General features: G+C 40.2%; 1 protein-coding gene across 1 annotated transcript in view; it reads left to right on the forward strand.

The window, feature by feature from the left end:
* The window catches only part of EPHA4 (EPH receptor A4), a 156946-nt gene that overhangs the window by 53391 nt on the left and 81951 nt on the right, over positions 1-21604 (forward strand). The window contains exon 5 of the mRNA XM_050752480.1: positions 21243-21398. Coding sequence (XP_050608437.1) covers positions 21243-21398 — 156 coding nt within the window. The remainder of the gene's footprint in view (positions 1-21242; positions 21399-21604) is intronic.

Raw genomic sequence — 21604 nt, forward strand, 5'->3', positions numbered from 1 at the left:
GCCTTGGCCTCACAAAACACTGGGATTACAGGTGTGAGTCATTGCTCCTGGCTTGGTTTGTTTGTTTGTTTGTTTTGTTTTTTTAATTCCGTATTCTCCAATTACCTCTGATATATGGTATTTCCAAGATTCTTTCTTAAACTTTTTCCTGAATCTACAGTTCACACACTCCTGTGACTCTTACGCTTTTGGCAGATATTTTCCAAATCTCTGCCTCTAGTAGTGCTGACCTCCAGACCTGTCTCTCCAATTGCTTCCTGAACATCTCAACTCAAACATATCATGACCCCCAGCTGACCTCATGCCCTTCCTTTTGAAACTGACATGTCTTCCTGTCTTCCCTATTTTGGTTATAGCATCTCTGCTGTCTCTGGCATTTGGTCTGGGAAACTTAAGTCCAGTTTCAATTCTACTTTTTAAAGTATCCTGTAACATCTAAATGGAAATGAGATCCTCCTGTTGCACTGGTCTTGGATAGAGCTTTCTTCCTTTCCTTACTCAAGGGCAGGTTTGGAATGAAGTTGGCTTCTAGAAGTTGGATTCTAGAAGTTAGGCCAAGCAATAATTAGTTCATTGACATTCACAACAGTAGGTAATAGAGTCTGAGGGTTGACAATAGGGAAGAATTCTTACAAGAATTTTCCTTGGGTTAACACTATATGATCCAAGCCTTGTTGTGTATGAAATAATCAGAATTTCATAATTTTTGTTTCTTCAAAAAGTAGTTTTAAATGTTGTTTTCTAAAAAGCATCAAAGGGGGCACAATATAACAAAACATAAGTCATAGCCAATTTCAAATGCATGCAGATCCTACTGTAGTTAACAAAATGCAAATATATTTTAAAGACTTATTGAATGTGTAGTAGCCTTTTGTCATTCTATACTTTTACTAAAAATTCATGCTAAAAGTGCAACTGTCAAGGAGGTTTCATGAAACTCTTGTGATGTTACATAATGAAACATGAATTTCAAGAATGATTGATGATTTTCATTTGTTCAGCGTCACCAGCTCATAGAAAACAAAATCAGAGATTACATGAATTTTCAAAAATAAGATGTGGGGGAAGAGAAAGTAAAACTGAAAGTCTCGAAACACTAAGTTCAAAACTTCTGCTTCCTGAAGATACATCTATTATATTTAAGATAAGATAATAGGCACTGTCTGTGTTTGTCTCTCTCTCTCTCTCTCTCTCCACCCCCCCTTCCCTCTCTCTCTCTCTTTCTCTGTGTGTGTGTGTGTTTGTATGTGTGTGGTTAGAGGAAATAAGTCTTACATTCTGGGTCTACCAGTTGCCTACTGGATAATAAAGTAAATAAATATATGTTCAAATAAACATATATGTATTTGTATACAGAAGTGCTGTGTATACAAAAAACGTTTGAATTCTAATTCCCAAATGTAGTAATGCTTGATGGAAAAGGTAGTGGCTGATTTTAGGCTGTGAAAAGAGGATAAAATTTCATTATTTGTAGGTGATGGGAAGTGTTTAAAGAACAATCCAAGTGAGAAGAACTGGCAGTCTGTCTGGTTTGACTGAAGTGCAGAATGTTTGAGGGACACATTGGGGCTGGCTATGAGAGGCCTTGAGCTTCTTTGTTCTTCTGGTTGAATCCTGTGGTGTATACAGTGGGGGTCATTGAAAGATTTCAACACAGAATGACAAGATCAGCATGAACATCATACTTTTTAAAAATTACACAAAATGGGTGTTTAAAAGTGAATTTTACATTTTGATAATGGTCAGTAAACGAAATGAGAGAGGAAGCAAAAGAGAAAAGAAGAGACACCGAGAAACTACAGAGGAAGTAAAGAGATCTTAGTCCAGAGGGAGAGAAAGGGCGAGGCTAGGACTCTACGTTGCATTGGAGGTAAACTGCTTTTGTTTATTTGGGCTGTGAGTATAGAATGCTTCTTTGCCTTGCATTTGAAAGGCTGATTTGGTTATTCTACCACTATGTACAGGCCTTTTTAATGTTCTTTGTTTCTAAACCCTGAGTAGCTCCCTTGCTAGGGGATAGTTAGTTGTAGGGCTGACTTTGAGTGGCAGTGGCAGAAGCATTAATATCATCCACGAGCAGAGTCTCCCAGGTAGCATGTCCTTACATTAGGTTGGTTGGTGCAAAAGTCATTGCGGTTTTTGCCACTGAAAGTAATGGCAAAGATCGCAATGACTTTTGCGGCAACCTAATAGCTGGAGCAGAGGAAAAGAAGTTCTGTTGGATTCATCTGAAGAGCTGAAGGAAAGGAACTGGGTTTTCTCACTGTTAATTGCCCCTTTCTCATCTCAACCTGGCTCCTTTCCTCAGATTCTTGCTTTGGAATCACCATCTGTTTTCCACTCCACAGAGCTTTGGGAGGAATGTCAGCTCTGTTGTCTCCGACTTAAGGTCCAAATGCCCCTTTTCAGAAACTGTCCATCATCTAAAGTTCGACGAGAAAACTTGGACTTGCTTTGCGGCCATAAGACCCTAGCATTCTCAGATTTCCTGTAGATTAGGTTTTGTTATATCCTGCCTACTTGAGTGCTTTAAAAAAAAATGTTGAAAACTACATTTATAGCCACCCTAGCTGTTGCACTGCACTGTTTTTTGGTTAAAACATGCACCTGCTTTGTTAGTAAAGGAATCTTTGCCAAGTGAATTGTATGTGGGAGGGTGTGACTAACTCTGCAAAGGGACTTATCTCTTATCCTATCTGCCTGAGCTCCCAAGGCTGCCTTTGATAAGATTTATTTCTTCTCCCACCAGCCCCACCCCTCCAACCTTTACTGCTATCTTTCCTCTGAAAATTATTCGTATCTAAATATTTTAACTTTTCAAACCTACTCTGCTCTCTGTGTTTGTTAAGTGATCTAAACCTTCCCCTGGGAGACAAGTGCTCCCAAGCAAGAGAGCATTACAGTTCTGCCTCCCCTGCTCCTCCCACCTTTTAAGTATTATCAGCAGACCTGCTTGCTTACCCCCGTTAGGATTGTGCTGTTTCCTTTTTGGCAACTTTCAGCCAAGCCCATAATGTTGCAAGGCTGTTTGAAGGGAAATGTAAGTCACAATGGCAAGAAACATAGAAACAGAAAACACAGGAACAGAAAAAGAAAAGTAAATCTGAAATGGTCTTTGTACAGCTTGGTTCACAGCAAGGAGTGGTCTGAGTTGCTCTCTGTGTTTAGACATTTAGATGCTAAAGGCAACTGTGACATCATTCATTCATTCATCTGTGTACTTAGTCTACATATTTGTGGTGAGCAGCCATCGTTACAGGTCCCTGTACTAAATGCTAGAGATGTCATAGTAAACAGGATGGGCGTATTTGCGACTGCTATGGAGCTAAGAGCGTGTTCTGCAAAGGGAGATAGACAAGAAACCTCAAAACACCCCAGTTCATGACTGAATTACAGTTGTGCAGAAGGAGCAGGTAAAGAGCGGGCTCTAGGGAAGAAAGATTTCCTAACCTAGACTACAGGCACCAGGAGAGGATTCTTCTTTCTTACAAGCTGGGGGTGAGGACCATTTTGCATTGGAGGATAAGGACTGAGCTCTTCACAGAAGCAATGGAGAGGGGAGGGGGAAGCATAAACAGTTTCAGATCTGAATAAATCCACTCAACTTCTCAGTTTTCCTGAAAAGCAGCTACCTATTTTCTGCCTCCCAATTAGATGAAATTCTGTTCTGGGAGGAAACAGGAAAATAAAGACCTCATTTGGAAAACAACACTGCACTGCCCACGCCAGAAGCTACCTAATGTCAACCTGAAGCCTCATAACTCATTTACTTCAATGGCTGTTGACAAACTCTTGTCAGCTGCAACCTTGGTTCCGGTTTGAATCACGCTCAGGAAGCTGGCCCCTCGGCTGGCTTCCTCGAGTCAGTGGGTGCTGTCATGCAGCTGCTGTCAAGGTGTGGCCTACCTGTAAGTGGTCAGGACCCAGGGCCTGGTGACCAAGCCTCATCAGAGCTGTTGTGATAGCACATGCGGGTGGCATTCTTGAGCTGGGAAGTGGTGGCCCAGTCTGCTTAAGTAGATGTAGACATGACTCATTTGGAAGGATACAGCCAAGGGGAAAATCAAAATTTGCTTTGTATGTTACATGTTTGGAATCTTAAGTCCACTTAAAAAAAAAAAAAAAAAACAACAAAAAATCCTGCAACCGTGAGGAAGAGCAGAATTAGTCCTCTATGTCACTTACTTGGAACTCCCAACTCACCCTCCTCCACCCTGGTCCAGGTGGCCATGCCCTCTGTGCTGGATCTCAACGGCCTCCTTACAGGTCCGCTGCTTCTAATCACACTTCCTGTCATCCACATTCCACCAGCAGCCAAATGAATCTTTTGAAAATTTCTATCAAATCGTATTGCCATACTGAGAATGAAAATTAAACTCCTCACTGAGTTAAGGGCCTGCGATGTGGCCCAGGATAGCCACTCCGATCTCAATCTTGGCGTGCCTCTTGCATCATTTCCTAGCAACAGTAATCTTCTGTCTGTCTAATACATGCTTACCGCCTTCTGCAACTTTCTCTTCTTCCTGGCATGCTTTCCCATGTAATCTTCACAATTGCTGGCCCTTTATTAATCGGGATCCTCTACGAACCACCTTCCTAGCCCCATCGTCAGTCTCTCATATCACCAGGTTTATTCTGCTCTACAGTTCTATCCCTGCCAGTAGAATGTGTGCTCTGTGGAAACACAGGCAGTGCCAGTCATCTCTTCCCTAAGTCAGGCACACGTAGGTGCTCGGTGATACATGCGGATGAAAGAACCTCCACACCGGCCGGGGCCTACTCATGCCTGTAATCCCAGCACTTTGGGAGGCCGAGGTGGGTGGATCACGAGGTCAGGAGATCGAGACCATCCTGGCTAACACGGTGAAACCTCATCTCTACTAAAAAATACAAAAAAATTAGCCGGATGTGGTGGCAGGCGCCTGTAGTCCCAGCTACTCGGGAGGCTGAGGCAGGAGAATGAATGAACCCGGGAGGCGGAGCTTGCAGTGAGCCGAGATCGCGCCACTGCACTCCAGCCTGGGCGACAGAGCCAGACTCCATCTCAAAAAAAAAAAGAAAGAACCTCCACACCATAGAGCAAAGACATTCGTTTCCCTTGAACCTTCCTTCCCTCTCTTTTCTGATCTGATTTTTAGTAAGTAACAAAAAGAGCACAGGAGTGCTTGGGAATCTCTGCTAAGACAGGTAAGAGAAATTTCAGTAAACAATTTGGAGGGGTGGATTTATTTGGAGAAAAAAAAGTACCTTGCTGACAGTCCTAGGGCTGGAAAAGTGGTGGAGCTCAGGTCCTGAGCTCCATAAATGAATCTGCACCAGTCCTGGAAGGAAAGATAAGCACACTGGACTAATGTGCTAAATGGCATTTGAACTGAATTGTAAGTGACTTTGGAGTTTATCAAAGTCTCCTCCGTTATTTCAGAATCACTGAATCTAGGTCGTGCACGGTGGCTCACCCCTGTGATCCAAGCACTTTAGGCCGAGGCGGACCGATCACCTGAGGTCAGGAGTTCAAGACCAGCCTGGCCAATATGGTGAAACCCCGTCTCTACTAAAAATACAAAAATTCACCAGGCGTCACAGCAGACGCCTGTAATCCCAGCTACTTGGGAGGCAGAGGCAAGAGAATCACTTGAACCTGAGAGGCAGAGGTTGCAGTGAGCCGAGATCGTGCCTCTGCACTCCAGCCTGGGGGACAGAGCAAGACTATGTCTCAAAAAAAAAAAAAAAAAAAAAAATCATTGAATCTATCAGATCATGGGAACAGTATAGACTTGGGATTTTTGAGGATTAAAAAGAGATATTTTAAATTACTTAGTCTGGCACTCTTAGAGGAAACTGATGCCTCGAAGCCTTAAATTGTTAAATGTCAGGAATGGAATCCAGGTCCCCTTTTCACAGAGCCTGGCCTCTTCTCAGTCCTTGTATTTCAGCCATTCACTTCCTCCATTTCTGCGTAGCAGGGAACGGATTCCTGGGTGTGCTTTTGACAGGAGAAGTGTAACCTTAACACAGCCTTGAGAAAAACAGCTTCATTCTGTTCATGAAGGTGATCATCCATCTACCAAAATGTTTAATGCTATGTTTTGTTTCGTTTCTTCTTTTCCTGGGGGAAGGATTTATGACTTCATCCTTTTTTTTTCCCCTTCAAATCTGAGCCACTTTAGAAATGATCCTGCCTCAAGACTAGGGGGGAAAAATTCCTGTTTTAATAAATAAAACATAGATCTTCCTATGGTCTGCTTTCCGGGCACAAAAGAGATCTATGTCTTTTATTATTATTATTATTCTTGAGACAGGGTTTTGCTCTGTTGCCCAGCACTGCCACTGCCAGTGCTCTAGTGCAATGGCACAATCACGGCTCACTGTGGCCTTGACCTCCCGGGCTCAAAGGATCTTCCCACCTCAGCCTCCCCAGTAGCTGGAACTACAGGTGCATGCCACTATGCCCAGCTAATTTTTAAAAATTTCTCTTAGAGACAAGAGTCTCACTATGTTGCCCAGGCTGGTCTCAAACTCCTGGACCTAAGCAATGTTCCTGTCTCAGCCTCCCAGAGTGTTGGGATTACAGGTGTGGTAAGCCACCCACCGTGCCTGGCGCGGCCGGGATCTACTTTTGATTGTTGATTTGGAGTACTTTTTAAAGTAATTTTCAACTGTTTTGTGATGTATGAAAAGGAAGACTAATTAGCAAGGAGATATCAAACAATGTTTCTTAAATTGAGGTAGCTCGGCCGGGCCCTGTGGCTCATGCCTGTAATCCCAGCACTTTGGGAAGCCGAGGTGGGCAGATCACCTGAGGTTGGGAGTTCGAGCCAGCCTGATAAACATGGAGAGAAACCCTGTCTCTACTAAAAATACAAAATTAGCCATGCATGGGGGCGCATGCCTATAATCCCAGCTTGAACCCGGGAGGCGGAGATTGCGATGAGCCGAGATTGCGCCATTGCACTCCAGCCTGGGCAGCAAGAGTGAAACTCCATCTCAAACAAACAAACAAAAACAAAAACAAAAACAAAATTGAGGGAGCATCATGTAAATAGAATCCTAGAAAAAGTTTTCAACTTCCCATGCCTTTCATAGTCATTTTTGAATGTTGGTCTAGAGATCTGTTTGGGATGAGTAAGATTTTTTTGTACATCTGAGATAAATTTAGGTTGTTAGTGACATGCTGTTCTTTTGTATTTGATAATAAGCCTGATCTGTTTCTCTTGCTTTCTTTAAATGGGTCGGTTCCGGCTTCCAGCTCATCCATATTTTACAAAGAACAGTTGTTCCACTTTTTCTTCTCTCATGACCAAACACTTTGGGAACATGTCAACATCATGATCTTGTTTTTATTATGATTAATATCAATTTTTCACCCATCACTTGTGTTTAATATTTGGGATGAGAAATGGACAAACAAATGAGCAGATTCTGACTTGGTATTTCTCCTGCATGCCGTTTGTGATTTATAATTTATACATGGAAGGATTTACTGACCTACCTGATAGTCCCTCCCAACAAAGATAAACACACTTACACGTCATCAGGGTAAGTAAAATGCATTTGAAAAGGACAAATAATTCACCTGCAAGCGCTTTTGGCTTCATGCCTTTTCCCATGAATTTGAACTGTTGACGGAGAATGCTGAGGCTGCCAAAACGCTTCCCACAGAACCTCCCAAAACCCCCGAGGTTGGGACCAGCTCCACTTGCCATGCTGTGAGAAGGACTAGACACCAACCTTTTGTGTCCTACAAGAGTGGATCACACAAAAACAAGAAAATGGTCCGCTCGCTTTGGGATTCAGGTCTGGGGATGTGCGGCTCCCCTCTGTTCCCTTTCGCGGATGTGGTCCTATGAAAAGCTCACCTGTAAGCCCGGACAAACTGCCAAGTTGTCCTTGTCAAACCGGGTGCAGAGGACCGTCCACTGTCACACTGTGTGTTTCTGCTACCGATTCAAACCAATTTCTTGGGACAATGATCCATCAAGCTGAAGAATTGGAAATGCATTGAGGTAGATTTTCAAACTCCCCCAGCTTACAGGAGTATAACTGAGTCACTGGGAAAGGGTGGGTTGTTGCCAGCACCCTTTTGTATAAGAGCAAGATCATCGTCTGTTATCTCAAGCGTTTGGGGCTCCCATCTTTGCTACCATCCCTGGGACTTCCTTATACTGCACCAAAAACAGACAGTGCAAATTCTCCATAAATTTCGCTTAGTCTAGACTAGGTCTCTTCAAGGAGTGCCTTGAGAATTTTTATTTTATGCTCCTCAGACATAAGCAATGTTGAAAGAGTCAAACACATATGATATTAAATGCTGGCAGAAAGTTGTATAAAATCATTAGTCCACTACATGCAATGCCAAAAATAGATGTTCAACCTGAGCATATCTGTTAAATATAAATCACTTTTTAAATATCTTGTGTGCTCAAAAAGTTTCAGAAACATTTTCATACGTACACTCATTTTTGAAAGGTGACCCATCAGAGGAGCCAGGATTAAAAACCTCAGCAGAGAATCGTAATACATTGCTAATAACTGTAGCACTGCGGAATTCAGTCTTTTAAAGGTTCTGCTTTGTGTGTGTGTGTGATTCTCAAGCCCCATCAACATAACAAAAAAGAAGAGGCACACTGAGCACTTATGACTACAGTCATTTCAGCTGCATAAATCATGATTCCTGACAGCTCAGGCTGTAAAGTCGTTGGGATGACAATGACTAGCAACGCTGCCAGAGTTAATCAAATAATTATTCAACATGTGTTTCTCTTGGTCTGACCCTGGCTTCAGAACATATTTCATTCGTTCCCAGGCCTCTGTACAGCCTTTACTTTAAAATAAATAGAGGAACTGAGCAAGTATAAGATATGCATGAAGTTAATGACACAATCACTTATGTCTCCTATTGGACTGTGCTCTCCTCAAAAGAGGATTCTTGTCTAAATTAGTTTGGGTGATACCCACAGCACCCACTGCAGTGTTTTGTTCCAGGCTAGCAGTCACTATTATTTTAGCTTCTTCTGGGTGAAGCCAGCTTCCTGGTTAAACTCTTTTTCTCCAGGTGATACTCAGGGGTCACCTTTTCTTTCGGGTGGTTTTTCTATTCCGTTACCTCGGCAATCAGAGAGCCTGGGTTAGGTGCATGGGTGAGGTCCCCAGGAAAGTCTCAAAGCACCTCTGCCAGAGATCCCTCCTTAAGATGTGAGAGGAAGCAGTGGTCTGCTTCCTTCCTGAAGGGAACAGCCTCATATTCCCAGTCTTTTAGCTCTTACTATGTGCTCAATAAATAGTTGCTCTCATTATTACCATTACTATCATTATGTAAAGGCTTAATAAATGTTTGCTAAAACATAAATGGCCCAATGAATGAATAAATGCACATACCTAATAATGGATGAAATTTCTACATAATGACTCTAATCTGCATAGACCCATGTATTAAATTCAGATGGGCTAGTGTGAGGAGAGGAAGAAGAAAAGAACAGCTGCTTCCTTTATTCAATGCCCTGACCTGTTATCTGTAATCAGGGGATGTATAATGAGCCACTCATCTTTATGTAACCCAAATATCAAAGGGTAAAGAAGACAATAGCAACTCATCAAAAAGGTTGGTCCTCTGTGAAATGTCCTGGGCAATCAAGTTAGGTGTTAGTGTCTCCTGATTTGCATTTCAGGGCTGTGATTGATGTGCTAGCTGTGGTGAGGATTGATAGTTTATATGGTAGCACTTATTTAAATCTTTCAAAAGTATTTCCAGATATTTTCAGTAATTTAGTTCAAATTAAAGGCAGGGCTTTTCTTACAAAATATGATTATATACTTTCTGCATTTAGTTTATCTAAAATATGTGATTTTCTTGATATTTTTTCTTACATGGTGGTCATTTTAACTTTTAGCATCCATTTGTTTCTGTACCTAATGTAAACTTCAGCATATTGGGTAAACAAGTTTACTTGGCTTTTATGACTTAAAAATATTATTATAGAGTCATTGAATTAAGTTCTGCTTAATCTACTTGAAGTCATATCTCTAGTAGAATTAATTTATTGAAAATCAAATTAATATTTCTTTAATCTCAAAATTTACTAAAGAAAGTCATAATCATTCTTATGTGAAATTCAGGTGTGAGGGAAAAAAAGGAAAATACCTTAAAAATTTGTAGAGCCTTAGGTATCTGTTTCATTGAGCTGTTATATAAGGCAATATTGAAATCCATAATTTTTTTTTTCGATAGCCAATTTTCAGTGCTCTAAGTAGATGAATTAGAACAAAGATTAGAGTAAGAATAAGGGATCTTTAAGGAAATAACTTTTTTTAAAGAGGAATTATTGTGATTACAGGTTGCTGTACTGCCTTCTATTTTTAAGTTGTCATCTCTTATCGAATTGAAATAATGTATTTGTTTGTTTCTAACAATGCTCTATTGTGATTAATCAAAAATTCATATTAGCTTCCACCTGAGGGAAGTTCAAAGAAAAACTTCAGCCAAATTAAATTTAAAGGAGCTTAATTGAGCAATGAATGACTCATGAATTGGCAGCCCCCAGAATCACAGCAGATTCAGATAGACTCCAGCGCAGACATGTGTTGGAAGGATTTATAGACAAAAAACGGAAGTGACATACAGACATTGGAAGTGAGGTACAGAAACAGCTGGATTGGTTACAGGTTGGCGTTTGCCTTTTGTACAGTCAGCAGTGTATGAGAGGTTGAAGCACGGCTGCTGGGATTGGTCAAGACTCAGCGATTGTTATAGGTGCATACCCCTAAATTAGATTGTCAATTTTGTCTACCTATTAAGTTAGGTTATAGTTCTTCCACAAGGACTCAAACATAGAAGTACAGAGTCATTCTGAGGCCATTTTGAGTTCACTTTAACAGGGAAAACTGCAATGATAAAACTAAGTAAAAGTTTCCAAGGGTATTTTTGTCAAACCTGGTAGCAACGTCTACACTTTAAAACAGAACGCATTATGTTTGTTTGTTTTTTTTTTTCAAAAACACAGAAGCCTATCACTTGTCTTACCAGTTACTTCCATGGAAATTTGGTGGCCTCATTGCTTTTGTATGGAGCCCTGAAGAGAGAGAACCCCAGGATTATCAACTAGAGATCAGAGCGAACAATCTTGATTCCCATTACCTTTATACATATATGAAGCAGAGCTGCTTTTAAGTAGAGTTTATGACAGTGGAATTTACTCTTCAGAGAAGTAAATTAAACTAGAGAGTTTGGTTGAATGTGTTTAGTTTACTTACTTTGGAACTTTTACTGTTTAAGCTCACTCCCTCCAAACTCACCAAAGAGAAATAGCTCCTCAAATAATCAGATGATCTGTTCTAATGGCAAGATGGGAAGATAATAAGTTATCTCCCCCATTGCGTTCTTTTTGTTTGTGTTTAATATTTTTTATAGGGTTAATTTAGAGTTAGCAGGCTTTATGTAAAGTTTCTTCTGGAAAATTTACTGAATCTTTTGTGAAAACCATCTTCATCTGACATTTTAGAATTACTCATCTATTTATGGGATTATACTACATTCTGTTCTTGAAAGAGCAAATCAATTTTCAGCATAGATTTTTTCTGTCACTTTTTTTCATTGTTTTTCTGAAAACTACCTCCAAGGTAAGAGGGGAAAAATGGAAGGAGATGGAACATAGAAAATAGGATAGAATTGTGCCTTGCCAGAGGAGATGATCTGAATTATGAACTATTGGTTGAAAGAAGAAACCTCCAAAGCCAATACAATAATTTATTGTAACTTTAGAAGTGTGTTTAAATTGTCTAAATAAAAATAAATTTTTGGCTGGGCATGGTGGCTCAAGCCTGTAATCCCAGCACTTTGGGAGGCCAAGACGGGTGGATCACAAGGTCAGGAGATCGACACCATCCTAGCTAACACGGTGAAACCCTGTCTCTACTAAAAAATACAAAAAAACTAGCCGGGCAAGGTGGCGGATGCCTGTAATCCCAGCTACTCCGGAGGCTGAGGCAGGAGAATGGCGTGAACCTGGGAGGCGGAGTTTCCAGTGAGCTGAGACTGCGCCACTGCACTCCAGCCTGGGTGACAGTGAGACTCCGTCTCAAAAAAAAAAAAAAAATTTTTTTACATACTGCCAATCTTGTCTATAGTTACTAAACTGCAGATGCTGTGAGTTAGACTTCAATCTTGGGTTTTCTACCGCATGTTAATAACAGAAGAAATAAAAACAATAATGGAGAAGTTATCCCATAGTGTTTTAGAAATTATATCCAGTCTTATTTAAAAACAAAACAAAAATCTTGAAGTTTTCTGAAAATCTATTGGTCATTCCCATCTTCCTCTCTTGCAGCCAGGCACCGTGCTATAGGAATAATGAGTTACTCTTAGTGCGTAGCTTATACGCAGCACACACTGTCTTCTATCTTCCTGTGTATTATCTCATTTCATCGCCATTTCAGCCCTACAGATGAAAACATTGAAGTTAAGAGAAGTTAAATAGTTTGTTCAAGTTCACACATCTAATAAGGGGCAAAGCTAAAAACCAAGTTCAGGCCTTTCCCATTATGTCTCCCACTGCCCTTGCTGTCAGTTATTCTGCAGGGCAAAAAGAGACCACCAGACAGTGAGTATGTATGTCAGACAGAAAAATAACCATTGATTTGTCTGTAGTTTGTTTTGTGCTTTTGTCATTCTTTACTTACATTCTTGCTGTTGTTGGCTGTGAAACGTCTCTGTCCTAAATATTTTAACCTTTCTAAATGGATGTCTGGTATATTCCTTTATAAACTTGATGAAGGTAACCAAAATTAAACATTTCAATTTTATTTCAACCTTTACATCTCTACTCTCTCCCCTACAGCCATTGTAAAATAATGTTCTGAAGCGACTGAAGACCAGGATTAAGTCAGAGCCAAAGAACTCAGTACATCTTTTCTGAATTCTCAGAGGTTTACTAGAGAAAGTAAAACTTTTATGAATGAGATAAACTTGAATTTCTGGTGATGCAATCGTGTTTTGGAATTTAGTCTCCTCAGAGTGCACAAAAAATCTCGAAATAACTAAGTCTGAGTATTTAGTAATTGTTGTTGTTGTTGTTGTCTGTTGTTTGAGGTGGAGTTTTGCTCTTGTTGCCCAGGCTGGAGTGCAATGGCGCGATCTCGGCTCACTGCAACCTCCACCTCCTGGGTTCAAGTGGTTCTCCTACCTCAGCCTCATGAATAGCTGGGATTACAGCCATGCGCCACCACACCCGGCTAATTTTGAAATTTTAGTAAAGACAGGGTTTCTCCATGTTGGTCAGGCTGGTCTCGAACTCCTGACCTCAGGTGATCCGTCCACCTAGGCCTCCCAAAGTGCTGGGATTACAGGTATGAGGCACTGGGCCCGGACTTAATTATTTAGTAATTTTTAACAACAATCAGGTTGTACTATTTTGATTTTACTATCCAGAAAACAGAAGAGTATCAAATAAACACTTGAAATCAAATAAGTAAGAATTAAATGTATCATTTAATACTTGTGAAACACAATGTCAAAAAACAGCAATGATCAGTTCACAATGTTGATGTCAGAGGATAACTACTTACTTGAGACAGTATTAGTTTGGTAAGTTTCCTTTGAATTTCGTGGTGTAATCTTTAGCATAGCAGAGTTCTGTGTGTGAGTTTCATCTCTTTTCCTTTCTCTTTGGTGGCAATCCATTTCTATAAGGATATTTCACTCCAGGCTCTGTCCCATAATTTGGGGGGCATTACAGGGCGCATTCATATTGATTTGAGAAATAATTTAAATTTTATATTTCAAACATGAGAAATAATTTAAATTTAATATTTCAAACGTGTCAGATTTCTTTTCTTTCTTTTTTTTTTTTTTTTGTTGTTGTTGTTTTGAGACAGAGTCTCACTCTGTTGCCCAGGCTGGAGTGCAGTGGCATGATCTTGGCTCCCTGCAATCTCAGTCTCATGGGTTCAAGTGATTCTCCTGCCTCAGCCTCCGGAGTAGCTGGAATTACAGGCGTGGGCCACGCCGCCTGGCTAATGTTTGTATTTTTCAGTAGAGACAGGGTTCACCATGTTGGACAGGCTGATCTCAAGCTTCTGACCTCAGGTGATCAGCCTGCCTTGACCTCCCAAAGTGCTGGGATTACAGGCATGAGCCACCACACCTGGCCTCAAACATGTCAGATTTCTGTCATGCCCTCTCCCCACTCCACAATGAATTCCAAAACCAATTGTTCTTCTCCTGATAATGATTTGTCCCTTTAGCATTTGGGTATTAGAGAAAGGATGAGGTGGTCTGAACCTATTTGAGATGAACTGCATTGTTAAGTTTTTACTTAGACTCGGGTCTATTTACAGTTAAGCAGTGGTTCTCAAAATGTGTCTCTGGACCAGCAATGTTGTCATCAGGTCCAGGGACACATTTTGCCTGGGAGCATATAAAAAATGCAAATTCTCAGTACTCACCAGACAATCATAAACTAGGAGTGAAGACCAGCAATTGGTCTTTTAACAAATCCTTTGTTCAAGTCATTCTGATACATGCTAGTCTCTGAGAAGGAAGATTAGAAACTACTGATCTTCTGAGATGAGAAGCTTCTGAGATGAGAAGTTTGGCATTCTTGCTGAATTTGGATTCAGGTCATCTCCAGTTTAAAAACTTTTCCTTAGTTAACTAGTGTCCCAAACTAGAGCTTAGGCCACACCTGAGAGACGTGTTACATCTTTCAAAGCTCTTGAACGCTTTTTGTTGCCTCTGTCTTTATCTCAGACTCGGGGTTGAGAGTAAACCCATCTTCACAGGCAAAAGATTAAGGCATTGTTTGTCTATATCAGTCATCAACACAAAGCATTTCAATTGCTATCGTAGTTGTTTCGTGAACTTAGTGGCTCAGAAATAAAAAAAAAAAATCAGTATCATTCTTTCATTTCATAGATGAAAACAGTTTAAGCTCAGGATCCTCAGGAAAGAAAAACCCTAAAACAATGTAAATATAAAATTAATCATAATTTGTAATTGCAGAAATTTGAACTGACTAAAATAAATTGTCCCCAGAATGGTATAGGAATAGCTCCCAAATCAGGCCATACCATTTAATCAAAAAAAGAAAATGATTTGAAAAGTGGTTTTACTTATAATGGTACTGAGTAAAATCAGCTTTTCCAGTAAGATAGTTGATGAAAAGTTTACTCATTTGCAGCGATGGCAAGAACATGCACTTTGTTATAATTTGTGATTCAAAACTTAGGGAGGCACTGCAGAGTAACAGAGGAACCATGGCGTAGAGGCTCAATCCTGGCATGCTCCAGAAAGGACCCGTGGACAAGTTATTCATCTCAAAAATGAAAATGTCCTGCAAGACCACTGGTTGGCAAACTATGACGCCTGGGCAAAATCTGGCCTGCCAGCAGTGTTTGTGTGATCTGAGAGCTAAGGATGTTTTTTAATAGATGACATTTGGAATTGATTTGGTAATAATGAACATTTTCTTTGAAACCAAATTAAGTGAAATGTTCTCTCTCCAACAAAGAATTCCATTCTCCTCACTAATAATCTGTATTGCAAAAAAGTACTTAATGGTTTACTATTATATTTTGAATTCTATCACTAAAAAAAAAATTGTAAAAATTTGTTTTCTATCTTGTTATGTAAATACCTTCATCATATCCTTGGTCTTCCTCTTGACCTCTGGCTCTTTACAGAAATGTTTGCCCATCCCTGGATGAGAAGATTTTTAAGGTCCCTTCAACAATCTAATTTTTAACTATTCTCGACAGATAGCAGTCAAATCACTTGTAGAATGCAGGCGATTTGGACAATATGGATTTGCCAGCATTTGGCTGTTCGTGAATGGAAGAGAGATGGGTCCACTAACAGTCCCAACTGTCCATCTTCACCCTGCATGTTTGAAAAGAAAGAGAAGAGATCTATAGCATATTAGTTTAAGCCATATTGGCTGTGTTAGAAAATCCACCCTGCCTTGGGCAAATCCTCAACCTTTGTGCCTTAATATTCCATCTGTACTATGGAGAATTAATTGGTTAATGTTCACACCTTCCCCAAAGATGGCTGGGGCTTGTACATATTCACAAAAACTTCAAAAGTTGTAATGCTTTTCGACAGATATTTTTTCTTTCCCATCATTTTTTCTTACATTATTAACCTAAGAAATAGTTTAACAAATGAAAAATTTATCGAAGAACTAATTTAATAACGGTCATTAAGTGACTTTGATATTTCTAACATAGATTCCTAAGCATACTGGATATACTATGTATCCAGTACACAAAAGGCAGAGTTCCCCATGGAACCATTTTGGGCATGTGTGCCCCTAATATCATGCCCACAAGATAGGGTTGGAGAGACCTATAAGCCTCTCTTTGCCAAATATTGTATGGGGACCAGCTCGCATAATGGTTCAGATTCTCCTTAGAGAATCAACGTTGGAATTTCCGGACCTTCAAGCGACTCTAAATTAAGGTGCAAATTTGTTACCTGGGAAGGTAATTTTTAACTCCCCATTAATGTCCATTTGTTAGTACTTTAGCCCAAATTAGGTTTTTAAAATTAGCTAGCTGGCTGAGAGCAGTACTTGAGGAAGTGAATCAGATTCTTCTAAGTAGGTTCAGGGTAAGTTTTGAAAATAAGTCCTTGGGTGATTGTGATACATACATCCTCCTTCACTTTCAGCACCCTGCATTGGCAAGAATGCATCTGTGTGCACATGGGAGCACACATGCAAGACTTAATACTCTAGCTTCTAGAGCAGCATTGTCTGATAGTGATATAATGCAAGCCACATAGATAATTTTAAGCCACATTGAAAAATAAATTTTAGGCCGGGCGTAATGGCTCACTCCTGTTATCCCAGCACTTTGGGAGGCTGAGGCAGACAGATCACGAGGTCAGGAGTTCGAAACCAGCCTGCCCAACATGGTGAAACTCTCTCTTCTAAAAATTTAAAAATTAGCCGAGCATGGTGGCAGGCGCCTGTAATCCCAGCTACTCGAGAAGGCTGAGGCAGGGGAATCGCTTGAACCTGGGAGGCGGAGGTTGCAGTGAGCTGAGACTGCACCATTGCACTCCAACCTGGGCAACGAGAGCAAAACTCTGTCTCAAAAAAAATTAAAAAAAAAAATAAATAAATTTTAAAGGTGAAATTAAATTTAATAATTTAAGTATACATTTAAAACATTATTGCTTTCAACATGTAATCCAAATAAAAATTATTAGTGATGGTTTACTTTTGGGATACTAAGTGTTTGGTATCTGATGTGTATTTTAAAATACTCACAGCCAGTATTAATTGACCAGCCACATCTTAAGTGCTCAGTAACCACATGGGGTGGGCAGTTATTTTAATGGACAGTGCAGCTCTGAAGGGCCTTGAACTGGAAAGTGGGTCACAGAGAGCAAAGTGTGGCTGATAAAGGCAGCAAGGGGATGGGCTGGGGGTGCAAATAGAAGTTGGGACCAGCCCAGATCTTCACCCCTTCATTATATCCAAGTCATATCTTTGCTGAAGGTCAGACCTAACTCTAGGTAACTTAACCTTGTTTACATAAAAACTTTTGGAAAAACATAAGCCCTGGAGTTAGATGCTTGGCTTTACCACTTAGCTGTATGACCTTGAATGAGTTACTGTAAACCCTGTTTCTTCATCTGCAAAATGGGAGCAGTGATAATGCCTCAAGCTCACAGAATTATTGTGACAATTAAATGACCAGTGAGCATAAAAACAACGAACACTCAATGACTACTTGATATTTATTTTCACAGTTGCTATTACTAACTTCTCTTAGGCACTAAATTAGTTTTAAAATGAACTATAAAGACAATCAGATACTATCAATTATTCTAAATTTCTAAAAAGCAGAAAAATGACATAGGCATATATATATAGAAATTTTTTCAAATAGTAGGTATAATCAGCTCATTAAATTGGGCATTATACTGTCATGTACACACATCAATGCACCAAAAACCCAGAAGATACTACATTACCAAGACTATCTTAAAATTCAACGTTGTTATGGTAGTAGGTGAGCCAATTTGAAAGAAGTGTTGGTTCTTCTTTTTCCTCCTCCTCCTCCTCCTTCTTTTTTTGTTTAAAGCCCACGGGAAGAAATAAAGCAAAGCTAAAGGAATTGAATGCAAAGTTTGCATCATACATGTGAACTAATCTTTTCTCCATGGCATATCTAGAAGATCAAGTAAGACACCCATTCATATAGTTCATTAACTAGTGAAACTTCAGTGGAAATAGGGCAGGAGGAAGTAGTTGCTTGCTCACAAAGTCGTTAGTATTCAAAAATACAGTCTAGCAGTTCTCACGTAAAATAGAAGGATGAAATATACTAACAGTCAATGCTTGTTATGCCAAGTACATCTTTCACAGGGGTTTTGTTTAGAACGAAAGAGATAGTGAAAGTTTTAAGATGCTAGTATGTAGTGAATAAATGCAGAATGTACTTACACATTTATGTACCAAATGCTGGAAGGCTGTGCACCACATAGAGCAAAGAAATGTACTAAACCATCAATTTACTAGGTCATTTTAAATGTAGGCAGCAAAATGGCCGTGTGCGTGAAAAGCCACTACTACATTTTAAGAGAGCCTTTGTAAGAATCCTGAAATATTAATAACATGGTCTTAATGTAGTTGGAGACAAAAGAATGTGTTAAGGGTAGCAAGGGCTGCCGAGAACAGCACAATGACAATTTTGTATTTTCTGCCTGTGCTTATAAAAGCAAAAGGAAAAGACCGTGTGTTTAAAGAACAGCAGCCTTCAATTTTCCAAATTGGTATAAAACTGTATTTCCCAAATGAATTCACATATATTTATTCCTGGTGACATATTAATACCAGCTTTGAGGAAAAATAGGAAAAAATAGAAACTCACATATGCACTTTTTTCTTATTCACATAATATATACAACAAGTTTTTGCACTGTAAGAAATTTAATGAAATTGAAGGAAACATTTTCCGTTGTGATTTTTGCAAAAGATGAGTTTAATTTTTTAACTGGAAGTAGTCTTATCAGAATAGCTTTTCAAATATGCTATTTGGACCTTGTGATGATCAGTCACTGGTCAGATTTTTGTCCTTGTCGATCTTCCACTCCCGCTGTGAGTTTTTCCATTTTGATACTTGTTGAAATTGAGGGGTGCATGAGAATCAGTCAGTAACATGCAGTTTTCTGCCAACATTCAGATGTGAAAAAAAAAAAAAATGAAAGCATTTTATGCCTTTTTTGCAGTCCTGAGTTGCCACGAGTTGCTTTTGTCTACTGCGACTGACTGAGTGACAGGTGGGACCCAGCGGGTTTGTGTTCCTGTTCAGAGGCTCATTGTGTTTGATGTGGGCAAGCCGGGCTTGACCCCCAGTCCTTCTTCCTGCCAAAGTCAGGGTTTCTGATTTTAATCAAAACCCTAGGGCCATCTTAAGCATGACCAAAAAAGCACCTTGCAAGTTGAACCTTATCTAATTATGCAATGTGTATAAACTTGAGACACATAAATCTCAGTCATTGGAGCAACTTGTTTTTCTATGATGCTCCGGTCCAGTGAAAGACGAAAGCAAATAAGGGAGAGATTGATCTCCCAGCGCTTGCTTTTATTGTCGGTGCTCCACACGTCATAAAGTTTTGGCTTGTTAAAGGAAATTCCATAAACAACTTCAGTTAGTAAGAGTGAAGTAACCGTGTGCCTTCCTGAGCCCCTGCTAAATTCCCTTTCCGCTTGCCATTACAAGAGTATGATTAAGAAAATGCCAACAGGATATGTGAGTGGGTGGAACAGACTTCAGTTGGAAGCCGTACAGATGCTTGACGGATGAGTAGTGACAGTGAGATGATGGCCCTATCTCCAGAGAGAATCAAGCAGTTGCATGGATCTCTTTCTAGCACTCGTTTCAATAAGTTCTGCTGCGTTGCTAGCATGGCTGTTCTGTTTTGGCTGCCAGGCTGATGGAAAACGTCTGATAGGTCCTTCTCCCCACTGCTGTTTCTGACAGTATAGACACGTCCTAAGGACGTGATGAATGAAAAGCAATGAGAGTGAATTATGCTGGAAAGATTGTGGGTTACTGGCACATTTTCTTTGAACGTCTGGTGTTATGAAATAACTTTATTCTTAATAGCCTTGTCTCTGTGGGTTTAGTGCTGATGGTGTTAGTCAATTTTTATGTGGGATTGAGACAGATTTGAGAGGTGATCATGAAAGCCTTAGGGGAAGAAAAAAGAATGGGGAGCAAGTAGTCATTATTTTTTATTATGAGTTTCCCCAGAATTAGTGAGTTTTTCCACACTAGTAAAAGTAGTCCTTAGTGTCAGTATGATGACAGTGTCAGTGTGATGTTTATGAAGATGAAGTCATGGAAAGCATGTCAGGTGTACAAAAAACTATATGGCCCGTGTTCTTTACACCAGGCTCTTGGGGGGTGTGTGCATGGAGGGGGAAGGGTGCTGGAAAAATGGAAAGAGGGAAAAATAGGAGGGTTTTATGAACTCGAAAATAGACACAAAATATTCACTGATCAAAGAACACATCTTAGCGTACTATATTCCAAAATCTACAGTTGATAGTCTTTATTATTTCACCCTGAAACTGTGACCCGTGCCTTACAAACTCGTCTTTTTTACTTGGTTGCCTTTGTTGATCTTTCGATTTGGTTCTTTCTGTAGCTGTAATTAGGAAATAATCAGAAACTGTTTTTTTTGTTAGCTCTTGGATACACTTCCCACTGGTTGGCTAAAGGCTACACTCTGAAATTCCATAGCATGTGACTAAGCATACAGGCTTTGAGGGCAGAACACTTGGGGTCAAAGCTGGGTGCTGACACTTACCAGATGTATGGTCTTGTGCCCGCAATTAACTGCTCAAAGCTGAAATTCCTCACTTCTAAGGTAGAGATAATGCCTGTAGAAAAGGGGTGCTCTAAGAATTAAGCAGCATAATGTGTATAAAGGGTATCTGGCACATAGAAAGGCGTTCAGTAAACTTTGCTGTGCTTTTACTTGATTCTGCCAGGTTTAAGAAAATTTCTTCCCTTGGACTTCTTGTCACCTGACCAGGAATGTTAATGGCCCTTAAAGAACGACTATACTCAATGAATGTTTTTGGTTGCATTACCTGCATTTCAAGCCACATGATCGCTAATGATCAGCAAGAATGTCTCCCTTCTTCTGAATCAAGGAGGTGGCTTTGCATTTTTGCACTGCTGTATTTGCAGGGGTTTATATTTGTTTGTTTTTTTCTTCTTCCCTGCAGCTTGCAAAATTGGATATTACAAGGCTCTCTCCACGGATGCCACCTGTGCCAAGTGCCCACCCCACAGCTACTCTGTCTGGGAAGGAGCCACCTCGTGCACCTGTGACCGAGGCTTTTTCAGAGCTGACAATGATGCTGCCTCCATGCCCTGCACCCGTAAGTTGTATGCTCGTCTCTCCTTCCTGTGATGCCAACAGCTTTCATTCACACCTAGCAAGGCACTGCCAGATCTTCTCCCGGGATAATCATGCCGGGGCCACTTGAGATCAAACATGCATCCTTTCTCAATCATAGCCCGGGAAATGCTTGTAAAAAGAAAGGGTCTTTCCCACTGTTTCTGGTTGCCTTCAGTGTGCACGGCT

This window comes from Macaca thibetana, chromosome 12, assembly GCF_024542745.1.
Source record: "Macaca thibetana thibetana isolate TM-01 chromosome 12, ASM2454274v1, whole genome shotgun sequence".
In the NCBI taxonomy this organism is placed as follows: Eukaryota; Metazoa; Chordata; class Mammalia; order Primates; family Cercopithecidae; genus Macaca; species Macaca thibetana.